General features: G+C 45.5%; 1 protein-coding gene across 1 annotated transcript; it reads left to right on the forward strand.

Annotated features, from left to right (window-relative positions):
- Window positions 1–628: 628 nt before the first annotated feature.
- On the forward strand, window positions 629–7,024 carry GPR45 (G protein-coupled receptor 45). The gene is made up of 2 exons (XM_083174401.1): window positions 629–899; window positions 2,362–7,024. The coding sequence occupies exon 2, from the start codon at window positions 2,497–2,499 to the stop codon at window positions 3,616–3,618; it is 1,122 nt and encodes a 373-aa protein (XP_083030527.1). The 5' UTR covers window positions 629–899; window positions 2,362–2,496; the 3' UTR covers window positions 3,619–7,024.
- Window positions 7,025–16,817: the final 9,793 nt, after the last annotated feature.

The raw sequence follows: 16,817 nt of genomic DNA on the forward strand, positions 1-16,817 counted from the left end.
AGATAAGTGGCCTCTATAGTTTTCTATGGGGGCTGCTTTTGTAATTGAAAACAGGGGATTGCAGTACCCTACAGACACATTTGGGGATACATTGAGATCAATCCAATTATCCAAGCACTGTATGGTCGCCCGAACTCGCACAAAATTGCTTGCTATCCCATACAGGTCCGCACTTTTATGCTGGCATCAAAACCCTGAGGCAACAGCAGCACATCCCTCCCTTTGCAAATAGGACTGACCCCTGAGCATTTGGAGGCCAGTAATTGGGGCAATGCTCTTGTCCAGTGAGACTATATTTGCCACTATAGTGGTACCACTGGACTCGCTGACCTTTGTTCGCAGGCTAGTAGGGGTGAATCATTAGGTCCATTGCGAGATTGGCCCACAAGGGAGGTGAATCTGGGTGCGTTGCTGATGTTTATACGCCGATGCAATGGCCTACTCAAAACCTTTGCCCCTAAATGATGACCCTTGCTGTTTTTACAGAGCTGTAAGAGCCATTTTCTTCTATTTTGAAAGGAAAATGAATGAATGGACTGTCTGTACTACACGCAGAAGAATTTAGCTCAGCCTCAGCCTCAGCAGCAGCAGCAGCAGCAGCAGCCTTCATACAGAAGAGCACGGCGTGTGCAGGGTACATTGTGTACGTAACATGGGACCCTCTGACTGAGATGTGGGGAGGGAGCAGCAGCGCAGGGAATATAAACGGTGACTAGCAATGCTGGGCCCACCCCTAGAAGGCATTAGTCGGTGTGGTACATTCATGGCAGCCTGGGCGGCTGTTCCAGCTGTGCTCCGAGCGAATGGAGGAGGACATGTGCCGGAGCTCACGGTGCTGCTGCGGGTGATCCGGGAGACAGGAGGGGGAGAGCAGCCGCGTCCTGCCGGGGAATTACTAGGTACTGCTGTAGCGCCTGCACAGACATGGTGGCGGCTGCTAGCACAGAGAGACATATATGCTGTGTGTTCTGTGTGAGACTGCGTGATGTCACTGTATGGCTGTAGCGATAAGCTGTGTACTGTACATGAGCTATATTACAGATAGGTACGCAGTGTTCCAATAGATACCATCTTAGATATGGCAGTAGAGCAGCAGAATCATTCCATTGAGTGTCACCACCAGCAGCAGCATGGGGTGCTTACTGTATGCCAGGCCAGTCTACCATTACACTACTGCAGCAGTGTACTGCAACTGTAATCACACAAGTATGTGCCTCATTACTATGCTTCAGATTATGTTACATGTTTCATTTGATGGATACTAAAGTCTACAGCATTGGATCTGTTGTAATAATATAATCCAATACATTCCCACCATAGAGGGTGTGCAACTAAAGCTAAAGTATATTTATAAAGATTTGTTTAATGGGTGGATATATATTTGTATATAATGTTCCCACACAAATAACATTGCTGTGTAAACTATGCATAGGAATTTTTAGATTTCTACACAAGGTAATTAGGACAATTCAATTAATAAGATTTAGGGGGGTCTATTTTTGAATGCAGGGTAATTTTAAATACTAATGTGCAATACTAACATGCCATCTCTGACAGCAGATTGGTACAGGTTGGTACCCCACCAACCTGATAATTGGCCTTGGGCCACACTGATTTCAAAGTAACTGTCCAGAAACAAAATCATGGTGGCAGGCTACTGTATAACAGATTGCATGAACATTTTTCATATATTTGTTTGTCAGACTATTAATGATTGATATTTCTTCGGATTTGCAATGGCTTAATGCGGCTGTCATATGGCAACCACAGCCACACAGCTGAATATATAAGCTAGTAAGCAGATAGGCTTGGAAACACCATTCTGAGCTCAGTATGCACTATAAAATCTTTCCCCTTTATTTCCCTGCCTGTGCCTTTGCATGACACACTGAGAGCATATTTCTGGCAACCATGCTTGTTTTATTTTAAGATACATTTTACGGGACCGTGCATCGTAATTGCTCGGGGTATACATACAGAGAGATCTGTGCTTACTTTCTAAGCAATCTAATCAGATTGCTTAGAAAAAAAGAGCACAAAATCACTCCATGTGTATGCCCCTTTACAGTGCCCTGCTACACACTGCTTCATTGCGGTGACTGCATACAGCTGGGTGATAGTGTTTCCAAACTGCTGAGCGATATCGATCACTTTGATAATTTTTGTCAAACTCTATCCATCATATCATTTAACTGGCCCAAGCCTGCTTATTCCATGATCGTGTACATTGCTTATAATATGAATGAAGGCAAGTTTCTATAAACAGGGATAGGTGTCTTTATTAGCATAGTACATATTTCTATTTCATCAAGAATGAGTGTATTGTGTTTATAACATGTGCTTCTCTTGTATTCTTACCAGATCTTTGAAGATGTAAGACGTTTTGGATGGTCTTCTTCAGACATTTGAGAATGACATGTGTTCATATGTCTGGCCTATGGGATCCAGACACTAAAGAACAATGCAAATAGGATTCTATGTGCTTTCCTTGTAACAATGGGCTGCAACACCACGGATCTTGACCGCTGCACCTTTTCCAATCTGAATGTGACTACAGTGAGTCCAGGTTCCACATTTGCTGCATTCCCCACCCCCCTCAGGATATTATTGGCAATAATAATGGTACTGATGATTGCAATTGCTTTCTTGGGCAATGCCATTGTTTGCCTTATTGTATATCAGAAACCTGCCATGCGTTCAGCAATCAACCTCCTTCTTGCAACGCTGGCATTCTCTGACATCATGCTGTCTCTCTTCTGCATGCCTTTCACCGCAGTTACAATTATCACCGGGAGCTGGCACTTTGGCTCTCAGTTTTGCCAGATATCAGCCATGCTCTACTGGTTCTTCGTTTTGGAAGGAGTTGCCATATTACTGATAATCAGTGTGGATCGTTTTCTGATAATTGTACAGAGACAGGATAAGCTAAACCCACACCGTGCCAAGATCATGATTGCCACCTCTTGGGTGCTGTCTTTTTGCATATCCTTTCCATCTGTTGTCGGCTGGACGTTGGTGGAAGTTCCGACACGTGCACCTCAGTGCGTTTTAGGATATACAGAATTCTCAGCAGATAGGGTATATGCAGTAATGCTGGTCATAGCAGTGTTCTTCATCCCTTTTAGCGTAATGCTCTACTCCTATCTATGCATCTTGAACACAGTCCGAAGAAATGCTGTTCGAATTCACAACCATGCGGAGAGTCTGTGTCTGAGCCAAGTAAGCAAGCTAGGTTTGATGGGATTGCAGAGGCCTCATCAAATGAATGTGGACATGAGTTTCAAGACCAGGGCCTTCACCACAATATTAATTCTCTTTATTGGATTCTCCCTTTGTTGGCTTCCACATTCTGTATTCAGTTTGCTGTCAGTATTTAGTAGGACTTTCTACTATAGTTCTTCATTTTATGTTATCAGTACTTGTATCTTGTGGCTCAGCTATCTTAAGTCTGTATTCAACCCAGTTATATACTGTTGGAGAATCAAAAAGTTCCGTGAGGCCTGCATGGAGTTCATGCCCAAAACTTTTAAGATTCTTCCTCAAGTTCCGGGAAGAAAAAGGAGAAGAATACGTCCCAGCACCATCTATGTTTGTAGTGAGCACCAATCAGCCGTTTAGAAAATCTTTTTCAGGGATATTTATTAAACAAGCACAGCACACTTAGGGCAGTATTCAATGTAAAATATCACCGTGTGCAGCGAAGCCTGTTTAGGATTTGCTGCAAACTCGCTGTGTATCGGAGGGCTGGCTGCCACTTTCTCTCCCAGTATTCAATGTCGGAGGGGCTCGTTGCCCCTCGTGGCAAATCTTAACCCCTGCAGCGGACGAGCATCCGCTGCAGGGAGCCGTGGGACGGTGGCAGGCAGGGAGATGGAAGTCTCCCTTCCTGCCCCAGAACATATTTGGGGGAGGTGGGCTCCCCGGGAGCCAGGCAGCACAGGCTGCCCCCCCGGGAGAGCCAACAGGGGACCGGGTATTCACTGTACCCGATCGTGCATATGTAATGATCGGGTGCAGTGAATATATGAATATCTAATGAGCGGCTCTCGGCCCCCTGCTGGCTGCTCTGTGTAAAAATATATATATATATATATATATTTTTTTTAATTAAATATATATTCATGTGCTATAAGCACATGAATGAAAATAGCATGCCCTTTCACAGAATAAAATTCCTGATTTTTTTACACCAAAATTAAAACAAAAAAACTTTTATTTTAAAAGTTCACATTCCACTTCTCCATAAAAAGATGGAAAAGTGCTACACGGAGAGACACATGGCGAAAATCACTAAGAAAGATGGCGAGAAGTGCACGTTGAATAGGGTTGCTCGCTTTTTGAGACTAAAATTCTCTGTCCAACGTGAGAAAAGCACAAACTCACCATAAAACACGGCAAATTTTTCTCATTGAATACTGCCCTTAGGGGGAAATTTACTAAAGCTTCTAAAAACGAAAAGAGGTGATGTTCCCCATAGCAACCAGCAAACAGATTCTGTATATCATTTTTTGAGAAATGACAGAGAATATCTGATTGGTTGCTATTCCGTTCCATGCCGTTGACTTTTACAATTCATTTTTAGAAGCTTTAGTAAATGTACAGTACCCCATAGTTTACATTCTTAGCTGCCTGATATATTGTACACTTATATATTTATTGTTCAGATTTATAGATCCATAATGCAGTTTATTTTCCAAATACACTAAGTGTTTAGTTGCTGCCTGACCTTCAGTTGGCTTTTCCATGAACCGTACCAATTGCGGAACTGGGATGCAGTTAAAATCCCGGCGGTCGGGATCCCGGCGTTCAGAATCCCGACCGCCGAAATCCCGACACTTTCTCCCTCCTGGGGTGTCCACGACACCCATGGAGGGAGAATAAATTAGTGTGCCGAGCATAGCGAGGCACCGGGCCCGCTGCGTGGCGAGCGCAGCGAGCCCGCAAGGGGGGGCGATCCACGTCCCCCCCTTGTCGGGATTCCGGCGTCGGGATTTTGAATGCCGGGATCCCGGCCGCTGGGATTTCATACTGCTTCCGCGGGACTGCCAGTGTTTTATAAATGGTCCACATAATCTTTTACAGAAAGCAAGAAAGAAGGAATGACACGTAGATTTGCACAGAATTTTGTTACATACAGTATATGTTTTAGGTTGAAGGGCCAAATCAATCACCTTGAGCAATATTACAAGATAATGCCAATTTGCAATAATAACAAAAATAAATGTAGAATTGACATATGTTGACTTCATTTTATTTGTTTTCTGTTTTACAATTTGCCTTTGTGTTTTCACACTAACGTGGTCTATTCAGTTAGCAGCGAGTGCTGAAAGTTGCCATTGCAACAGCACAGAAACGCCGGCAGCGGCATCTGAGCTTGCGCCCTATATAGCACCGTACACTGATTTTTGTGTAACTATCCATATGGAGGTGCAAACAAAGAACTGCAAGTTCGGAGGTACCGGAAGTGTGGTATAAAGCCGCACTTGCAAGGAAAGCTGCATCACTAATAAAGACAAATGACTCTGTATTTTATGCTAATGTTCCAGAAATGACTGTTAACAACAAGGCATTGAATTTGCTCTGAGCACACAATTTGGCCTGGTCCTGTCCAGTGTAATCAACAGAATGATTGTGATAATGGGCCAGATGTATTACGCTTTGAAAAATGATAACGGGATATTATCACTAGGTCTACAGGCATTAGGTGGACACCACTAGGTCGACATGGGTTAAGTCGACAGGGTCATTAGGTTGATACAATCATTAGGCCAACATGGGGAAGGTCGACAGTCAAAAGGTCGACATGGGGTTTTTCACAGGTTTTTTTTGGAACCAACATGGCACTATGGCATGGTGGGAGAATAAAATAGTGTGCTGAGCATAGAGGAACCGAGCCCGAAGCATGACGAGCCATGCGAGGGGACGTGGTTCTATGTTTCAGTGTCCATGTCGGTTGACATTCGGGACAAAAACCATGTCGACATTCCCTATGTCGACCTAATGACCCTGTAGACCTAATCCATGTCGACAATCCTGCATGTCGACCTTCAGTCATGTTGACCTAGTGGTGTCGACCTAGTTGCTGTCTATCCAGGGATCCATACTCATGATAACATGGTGAGTGATAAAGTACTAGCCAGTGTTTGAAAAATGACAGGAGCTTAAAGTGTGAACATCTGGAATGAAAACGGACCACTTTACAGCTTGACTGAGGATCTGGGTAGCAGATGACTGCAGTATTTACAGTTCAATCTCTAGATTTCATGGTGTAAACTTGTTTTTCTTGGTCAAATAGGTAAATTTACTAAGATGGGAGTTCTATGGGCAACCAATCTATTTATTTAGTACCTTCTAGAAGGTAGATCGAAGCTGATTGGTTGCCCATAGCAACATCCCATGTGAAATAGAACTCCCATTTTAGTAAATTTCCCCCAAAATGTACATTTTCTCCCAAATATCTCACTGTCAAAATAAATGACTGTGCTTTATATAACAATGAAAGTTAACAAACTATAAAAGCATGGACATAGACTGTTGCAGTTACTGTTTTGTGTGAGCAGGAGCTGGAAAGTCCATTATATTTCTGCCCTTTAGAGAAACTAATTTCAGTGCTACATTAAATGTGCCAGTTACTGCTGCTGGAAGCCTGGGAGGGAGAACTTGATGTGGTAATCATGAGCGGTTGGGTTAAATGTTGTTAAACCCCGTTCTCACTGCTAGGCAAATTCCTGGGTCTTGCTTGTCGACCCGGTAATTTGCCTTTTAAAACAGGGTTTTTTTCAGTATGAACGGGTCAAATTACCAAGTAGAACTGCTTCACCTGGGAATTTGCCTTAGCCGTGAGAACGGGGTCCGGCGCTTCCTGGTATTCAATTATCACAAGTACAGGTTGAATATCCCGTATCCGTGCATCTCTTATCCGAATTATTCCAAAAACCGTGGTTTTTGGAATCATTCGAATTTTTTTTTTTTTTAACCCCCCTAACCCTCTTTTCATACTTACCAAGTCCCAGGGCGTCCACAGCAGGCCTCCGGCATCTTCTCCGGGTCTCCAGCGGTCCCAGGAATGCATTGTGCAATGCATTCCTGGGACCGCTGGAGACCCGGAGAAGATGCCGGAGGCCTGCTGTGGACGCCCGGGGACTGCGTGGACACCGAGGGACCACCGGACACCATCAGGGGACAGGTAAGTATGGCTAAAACAATTTATTCCAAAAACCGGAAAATTCCCCTATCCGGAATGCTCGTGGTCCCGAGCATTTCGGATAGGGGATACTCAACCTGTATTGTGTACCAAAAGAAGTTCTTTGGTTTGCCTTCATGGTACATGTGTTTTCTATATATCATGTTAAAGGAGAATATTGTACTAATATTATGTACTAGGAGGTGTCTCTCCTACATTGTATTTGAGATATATTGGTTTATCGCAGCTACGGGAAGACCTGGGGAGTGCACTATTCAAAATAAAATTAAATTTGCTGATTATATGAAATAATACTGTCCTGGATTTGTGTTGATTGCTAAAGTTAAGGGGCAATTACCACTATGGGGTATATTGAATGCAGCCAATGAGGGGGTTTGTATGGCGAGGATGGCTTGTTTTCAGTGACTGCTCGCCGTATTCAATCTTCTCTGCTTTGCAAACTGCTGGAGCTGCCACTGTACCTGTCGCACTTTATGACAGGCAGCAACGGGACTAAGTAAAAACCGGATCCAGACAAGACCCCGGAATGCCGGGTGGTGTCCCATCCGGGGGGTGTCTTTTCCACGGGTATGCCTGTGATAGCTTTCACCAGGGACATGGGGAAGGGGAGATTACAGCTTCCCCATGTATCTGAACCATTCCAGGTTTTTGTTACATGCCCGGACCATACAGGGAGGCTTTATTCTCCCCCACCTCCTCTTCCTGGTGACAGATGTCACAGGCAGCCCCCTCGGACAGGACACCCCCTACTGGACCGGACACTACAGGCTACGGAATGCAGAGTTTGATGTTTGGTCTGGCATTCCGGGGTCTTGTCTGGGTCCAGTTTTTACCCATACCCGACAGCAATGCTGGCAGCTTGGGAAGCGTACCTCTTCTGGCATCAGGTCCCTCCAGCTTCCTCCTTTCTGATCCCCCTCATCCTCACTGTCTGCACCTAAATGACAGCAGCGGCCGAATTTAATGCGGGGCTATTCAGTTGCCATTCCACACAGCATAGGCTCCGTGGGCACTGCATGTAAAACAGGCATTACTGTAGGCAATAAATGCAGCTCTGCAGCACTACTACTGTGGGCATTATGTGCTGCACTACTACTGTGGGCATTATGTGTATAACAGACATTACTGTGGCCATTATGTGCAGCACTACTACTGTAGGCATTATGGGCCTGATTCTGGTTCACTTGCAAAAGCAAATTCTCTTTAATGGACAAAACCATGTGCACTGCAGGTGGGGGCAGATGTAACATTTGCAGAGAGAGTTAGATTTGTGTGGGATTTGTACTTCAAACTAATATCTATATTGCAGTGTATAAATAAAGCAGCTGGTATTTACTCTGCACAGAAACAAAATAACACCCAAATCTGACTCTCTCTGCACATTTTACACCTGCCCCCCTGAAGTGCACATGGTTTTGTCCATTAGAAAGAGAATTTGCTTTTGCAAATTAACCAGAATCAGGCCCTAAGTGTATAATGGACATTACTATGGGCACTATGTGCGACTTCTACTGTGGGCATTATTTATATACCAGGCATTACTGTGGGGTCTTGCTTGCTCAGCACTCTGGTAGATGCTGGACAGCCTATTCCAGGCTAGTGTGCTGCCCACCATACTTGGTGAAACCATTCTTGCGGGTGATACAGGTATAGAGCTTTGCTATACTCAGTGGCAAACGCAGGATTTTCAGAAGGGGGTTTCCAGAGGGGCGGAGCAAAGCACAGAGATAGACACTTAGGTGACCCAGTATATGCCGGTATATATATATATATATATACAGGGGCTTCAACAGCAGTGTAGACCCCTGGGCATAGCAATGTATTGGGGCCACTACTGATCCTCCAGCGGTAGGGGTGGGGGAAACTTTGATGTCCCCCGGGTGGTAGGGAGTATTATATCAGCTGCTCAGCATGTAGAGCCTGGATCAGTAATTTCCATTAATTACCCCTTTACTGCACAGATGGTGGGAGATGGGGTGGGAGAAGGGGGCACTGGGCTGAATGAAGGGGCCCTGACACATAACTTCCAGGGTGGTAGAGGATGTTTAATATGCAGAGGAGGGGTGTATAGTGGAGTGGGCATATTATTCATAATTTTCTGGTGGAAGACAGCTTGCTTGACTGCAGATATCTCCAGTTCCCAGAAATACATTTATTAGATTTTAATGTATTTAAAAACTAGAGAATCCCACCTACCAAATGGTACTGGGGTCTAGGAGATCAGAGTTCAGGAGGCAAAGCAATCTGCCAACGAGAATATAAAACTACATACCAGGTGTGTAGAGCTGGAGCAGTAACCAGCTGCTGGAAGGCTGATATCTCTGGTTCTGGGAACAGTAGAGACAAGCTACTAGTGTCCACCAATGGGGGAGTGTCCCAGCTTTTGGAATATACCCTCAGAGAAACTCTGAGTCAGACAGAACCTGAAATATCTGACTTGGAAGAGCAATTAACAGGCTTGGATGGGGACCACTGCTTTGAAGTCAGATATCTCCGGTTCCCAAGGGCCGATTTTTAAAATTCTTGTACCCATGGAAAGAGGGGACCCTCAGCTTTCAGCCTAGGGCCCTTAGACTCCTGGGGGGGGGGGTTTCTGGGTACCCAGAAACCCCCCCTGCGTGCACTACTGATACTTATGTCTCAAGATGCAGCTCACACCCCTCTAATGACTCCACTGTACAGGGAGCCACTTCTGAGATGCTAGATTATATGTGCAACACAGAAACCCACAGGGGAAAATAGCTGAGCACACTGTGGTCCAGATGTAGTGCAGGGTGAGTCTGGAGGCTGTGCGGGACGCTGGCTAAACTCAGAGGTTTTTAAAAAAAATGCAGTTATTTACAAGGCAAAACCATGCCATGCAAATGATTGCCTCTTTAAAAAGCACCTCTGAGCTCTGCCAACATCCCACACGACCGCCAGGCTCGCACTGCATTACATCTGGCCCTTTGGCAGAGAAATCATAGTATTATGCTGAGTCTCTACAAGGATACAAAGATAAGTGATAAGATAAGAGAATGTACAGACTCTAGAAAGAATGGTTTTGTTTTGTTTTGTTGAAAACAGTATCAGTATCTCTGGGGTTAAATCCACCATAGGGAGCGTGACTGGAAGCATGGAGATCTTGCAATAGAGGCCTGCTCTTTGCCATTAGGGGATAATAAGCATTAAAGCATCACCAGAACACCACATAATCATTTGACAAATGTAGGTCTGTGTAGCTAGTACCCATTGGTCACTATATACTATATAAGATGCAATATATATGATGTAATAGGAAGTGCTTAATGATTAAGCAGAAGAAAAAAATAAAACAAGAAATATGAGTGAATTCAAGAAGCAAACATACATCGCATATGGGTACAACATAAATACAGACAATACTGATGAGAGGATTCTTTTTTAAATAGTACACAGTAATATTGTGATCATGCTGCAGAAACCAGACTGCAACACTCTCCATGCAGTGCACTTTTCTCAGCACCAGTGCCATTGGGTTACAGAAGACGGGTCTGGCAAGATTTGTATGCTGTTCCTGTGATATTCTGAATTCTGGGCCTGGTTTAGAGATGTACAGTAATGCAGTCACAGCTTATGGGGCGCAAACATGGGGAGATGTGTGCTGAGCGATCTGAGCAATGTGTCAGCGCCAGTGTGCTGAGCGATCTGAGCAATGTGTCAGCACCAGTGTTCTCCGGTGAGAGAACACTACTGGCATTGACAATTAAGAGCCAGCACGGTGGTTTTATAAATCCCCTGGCGATAACGATGCGAGGGGCCGCACAACTATCGCTATGTCCCCTAAATTAGGTCGACAATGGCAAGGTCGACAGTCATATGCTTATGTTGTAACTGCCTGGAAATGTACTGAAGCATCCGCTAGTGACATCGCGGATCCAAGCAATTGTATGCAGTGGTAGTCAATACAGATATTTTGATAATTGATTCCCAGAGTAATCCTATGGTCATGGACAGGGGCGCTGGAACGTTTTTAGGTTGGGGGGGGCAAGATATAATCTCATTTTGGCGCCCCCTAAATTGCTATATGTTACCCCCGGGCACTATACACACTGGCAGCGGCATATACACGTGGGCATTATACACAGGGTAGCGGCATATATGCATGGGCATTATACACAGGGCAGCGGCATATATGTGTGGGCATTATACACAGGGCAGCGGCATATACACGTGGGCAATATACACCGGGCAGCGGCATATACATGTGGCCAGAGACACCAGGACTGACATTAATCCAGGGGTTGTCATTTACTCGTAAAAAGTGAAAAAAGTGGCAGTGTCACCCCCAAACAGATTTATGTGATTATGTCTGATTATGATAATCAGACATAATTACATAAACCTGTTTGGGTGTGAATCCAGGGGTAAATGACAACCCCTGGATCTGTCAGTCACTGGGGAAGGGAGGGTGAGAGGAGCAGCATTTACCTTTAAGTTTTAGTTGTGGCAGCACAGCGTGATGGCTGCTGCTGCGGTTGTTGTGGGATGCTCCCGCGGCTCCCGCCCATGCACTGATCCACGCGACCAGTCTCCCTCCCTACGGCCCGCATCACGCCCGCCAATCACTGTGGACGCATCACATCCACAGCCACTGTGATTGGCGGGCGCTGGTTCTCAACATCTCCCCGCAGCAGTCATCCATGTGGGCGGACGGCTGCGAATAGGAATCGGATTCTTGCTGAGGCGCTAAAGCAGCTGTGCGGGCAGGCGGGCGGCTGCGATTAATCAGTAATATAGGCGGACGGGCGGGAGGCTGGATCAAGCTTAATCAGCCCACCGCCCGCCCGCCTATATTACTGATTAATCAGCCGCCCGCCCGCACAGCTGCTTTAGCGCCTCAGTAATTTTGGGGGGGGCAAGCTGCCCCCTCGCCCCCCCCCCCCCCCCCCCCCCGTTCCGGCGCCACTGGTCATGGAGAATGGCTGCGGGAATTGAGCGGTGGCTCCATGTTTTCTTTGTATGGGATTTCAGTTGTAGGCTGAGACATGCCCTGAAAACGGTTGTGACATTCCTGCATTTGTAACTCCCTATTCTCTTCAATCACCTTAAATAGCCTGCTATAATGCTTCACTGTTCCTGCATCCATGCTGTTTCTGTCCCTGCTTCCCAACCTCCTCTGTCCCTGATGTCTCTGTCCCTAGCATCCCCGCCATCTCTGTCCCTGCCTTCTCTGTCCCTGCGTCTCTGTCCCTTCGTCTTAATCCTGTGTATGTCCCTGTGTCCCTGCAGTCTCTGTCCCTCTGTCCCCACCATCTCTGTCCCTGCGTCCACGCCATCTCTGTGCCTGCATCACCGCCATCTCTGTCCCTGCATCGCCGCCGCCTCAGTCCCCGCCGTCTCTGTCCCTGTAGGGACAAAGACAAAATATAGCATAATGTGAATTTTGTCTCAATCCGTGTGAATTTTGGCTTATTTCATGTGGCATAATTTGAATTGTGGCTCAATCCAGGTGGCATAATGTGAATTTTGGCTCAGTCCATGTGGCATAATGTGTAAGGGGCACTGGTACTAGATAGTACAAGGGATCCTACATTATGCACCTTAATGCGTATATGATGTGGTACACTACACTTAAGACTTACAGATGCACTGTATGTGAACACCCACCACAATACAATGTATGGAGTATAAAGTAATATTTTCCTGAAATTTTTTTCAGGAGTAAAATTCGAAACTGGGACCACCCATTACCAACTTTCGAGTTTTGCCTATGATTCTACTGACTCTTGTTATGTTTTGTGGGGAATATTATCCCAAATGCAGTGAAATGCATCTTCCAGTTCCTAAAGTTATATGAAGGTAGATCCATTTGTCTAATCCTCCATTCCTTTATTTTGGGCTGATATCTTCATATTCCTACCATTTGCAGTGTGTAAATGAAACCATAATTCATCTTGACTCATTTGAAATCATTTCCTGTCCAATTATTTTGTTCCTGAGCAAAATGGTGCATTTCACTCTGTTTGCCATAGATAGCTATGGTGTACAGACAGGCCTTCAGCTTCTGTAGCCCATTCATGGAATATGCAGCATACTCTTCACTTAGAGGCTGGAATTTAATGCATGGTTGCCCATCTATGGGACTAAAAAAGTCTGCCCACTCTCTGTTCGAATATCCAATAGCAGTTCATGACCACTGACCTTTTTGCTCAGACACAGGTATTTGAAGTACAAGGAAAAAAAGAGCGCTTGTATATGTATGTGCAAAGTTAAAATGTAAAAAGTAATATGTAGCATGCCATTAAAAGCCGGTCAGCGGCTCAGCACGGAAAACACGCTGAGCCACTGACCGGAAGCGACAACCCAAAATTCCGGTATCGAGTGAGCACTCCAGCACGGGCAGTGCCAGATTAAGGTCTAAATGGGCCTGGAGCTGAAAATGATCAAGGGCCTTTTATGTGCAATAATAGGGGTTGTGGCCAGCACCAAATAATGTGGGTGGCATGACCTGTGTTCTTGTTGGGTGGTCTGCTCATGGGTGTGTCACTATTTGTGTAAATACTTTCAACTAATTATATATTACAAATTCTGACACTGACAGGATGCAGGGAGATATATTGCCGGGTGCCCTCCAAAGGTGCACCCGCAGGATGCCGATGTCCTAAGATACTTACGGGGTGAGGCGGCATTCCAGTCTTAAAAAATACTGAAAACCAAAACTTGGTAGACAACATTTCAGCACCTTTTATGTGGTCACCTAAGTTTACCACACCATATACCCCTTATACAAATCAGGCAACACAATAGTAACCCCCTTATACTGTACTTGCCTCTTACACATTATGCCACATGGAATGAGCCAAAATTCACACTGACTGAGTCAAATTTTACGTTATGCCACACAGATTAAGGCAAATTTTACATGTTGCCACATGAATTGAACCAAAATACACACTATACCAAATGGATTGAACCAAAATTCACAATATGCTTTTCAAACAGGGACTTTGCACACCAAAGGCGCGCATTAAAAATGTAACCAGAATTTAGAAGAACTGGGGGACAGCCGCCGCCAGGCAGAAGTGACAGCCATTGACAGCTGAGCAGAGAACGGGAGGGCTGCCCGGCTGTACTCTGAGCACCGCAGGTCCCGGCTATTTGAAATAATACCACTTTTGCACCAGAAAATGCAGGGACTTACCCGGGAATATGGTCCCAGGATCCTGCAGGGACATTCCCAGGTTGGCCCCTTTTACACCAGCCTGGTTCCTGCATTTTCTGGTGTGAAGGGGAGATAAATCCACCCCTCCCCCCTTTAACTGGCTATATAATTTCACAGAATATATCTTCGGAACCAACAGACCCATTTACATGAGACCAGTATCATATTGAAGAACTTTGATTTTGGTCCCATAAAACTGGGCCATTTGGTTCCAGAGAAATCTGCCCGCAACAAACATGAACAGCCATGAAATTACATTTCAGAAATAAAAAAATCTGTTTACCCGCAATATACTGTATCTGGAACCAATTAATCCATATGAACCAGCCTGGTATCAGATTGAAGGCCCAGCAATTTGGATTCTAATTAGATCAACTTCGAGCTTCTGTGATGCCAGGGGCGGGAACTGGCAGCCATCGGAACTGGGAGGGGGTCCGGAATTAGAGGGTCCCATGTTATCCTATGGGGAAAATGTTCCAAACATTACTGCTTTGCCCGGCAGTATCTCCGGACCTATTTGGACAGTGGGCCTGGAGCTGTAACTCCATCAGGCCCATTGTTAATCCGGCCCTGTCCCTGACTGTTACCTTCCTTTAACAGTTTTCTTATCACCGCGGTGGGCTCCCCGTGCTCAGGGACGGATTAACAATTACAATTTATACTTATCCTCACAAGAGGGGGCCAATCTCAAACATACCTAATACCTGTCTCCCTTCCTGTGCAACAGATCAACAAACCCCTGTTCACGGATTAACAATGGGCCTGATGGAGCTACCGCTCCAGGCCCATTCTCCAAATAGGCCCATTTTGTAGCTGAGGGCCAGGGCTTTCCAACGAGCCCGGCCACGCGTCGCTAGCCCCCCAGACAGAGCCGGCCCTAGCCTAAATGACGCCCTAGGCAAGATTTTGGCTGTTGCCCCCTAGCACCGCAACTAGTTCCGCCTCTGACCCTGCTCCCCTTTCCCAGCACCATCAATGCTCATCAGAGCAGTCATCATTTTGGTGCTCCTACCCGCAATATTTTAAATAGAAACAGTGCACACATTCGGTGCGCAGCCCAAACAGGGGTGTGTTCTTGCTGGGAAGGGGCATGGCCACAAAATAGTACCCCAATTCAAATTATGCCACACAGTAGTGCAACTTTATTCACATTATATATTTCGATGGTCTCCCTTATTCACGTTACATCACACAGTAGTACCACTTTACCTTATGTACATTACTCCTCACATTATTCACATTATACCCTTAGAAAAAAATCCTGAGAAAATATTGTATTTTAAGCACCTCCATGGCCACACTGCAACCCAGCACAAAGCAGTGTGTGCTGGACAGAGAAGAAGAGCTGCTGCTGTCACTGAAGGGGAGGAGGTCCGGTGCCCCCACTGGGCCCTTCCATCAGACTTTGGCCTGGGTAATTTGTACCCCCTACCCCTTTCTCTCAGCACCCCTGATAATACCACTCAGTAATGCCCCTTACACAGGAAACACATTATTAATGTCCTTATAAACATAATGCCCCTTACACATTATGCCAACCTTTATTAATGCCCTTCATACACATCAAGGGCGTAACTACCATAGGTGCAGGGGGTGCAGCTGCTATGGGGCCCAGAGCTGAGAGGGGCCCACTTTGCCTGTCAAAGTGTCATGTGCTATATACATTTTTCAGCATTATGTGATGGATAGGGGCCCTTACAAACTTTTGCTATGGGGCCCACATGTATCAAGTTACGCTACTGATACACATAATGACACACATAATGCCTGTTACACATATGTCGCACATTATTAATGCATTTATACATGACACACATAATGCCCCTTACACAACCAACCCTCTCGCTAACACTGTGACCTCTGCCTCTGCTTAGATACAGAGGTTTCCTCATACATCTTGCCTCAATAGGCCGTGCAGCTCCTGGCTAGTTCTGCTAACGTTGGGTGCCTTTTTTGATAAAAAATTGTCTTATTCGCATTGTTATGTGACCAGGACACACAAGGAGCTTCCGATGATTAAAATATAAATTATATGCAACATGCCTATATTATGTGTGCGACTGTGGCTAAACCTGCATACGGAATGCTATGTTACAGTGATTTTCATGAATACACTATTTCATTAGCAGATACAGCCTCACTCACACACAGAATATAGGCATGCTGCATATCATTTTAATCAGCAGAAGCTGCTGATGCCCCTAGGCAGTTGCCTAGTTTGCCTATGCCTAGGGCCGGCTCTGCCCCCAGAACCGGAGATACCGCCAGGCAAAGCTGGAACGTTTTCCCCATAGGATAACATAGGACCCGCTAATTAGGACCCCCACATAGTTCCAACGGCATCACAGAAGCTAAAGGTTGATCGCAGTCTAACACAAATCGCTGGGCCTTCAATCTGATACCAGGCTGGTCCATATGGGTTAATTGGTT

The sequence above is a fragment of the Crinia signifera genome, chromosome 2 (assembly GCF_055691185.1).
Source record: "Crinia signifera chromosome 2, ASM5569118v1, whole genome shotgun sequence".
NCBI classification, from domain to species: domain Eukaryota; kingdom Metazoa; phylum Chordata; class Amphibia; order Anura; family Myobatrachidae; genus Crinia; species Crinia signifera.

Excerpts from the sequence above, each read along its gene's own strand:
- GPR45 (XM_083174401.1), top strand. The coding sequence starts at position 2,497 with ATGGGCTGCAACACCACGGATCTTGACCGCTGCACCTTTTCCAATCTG.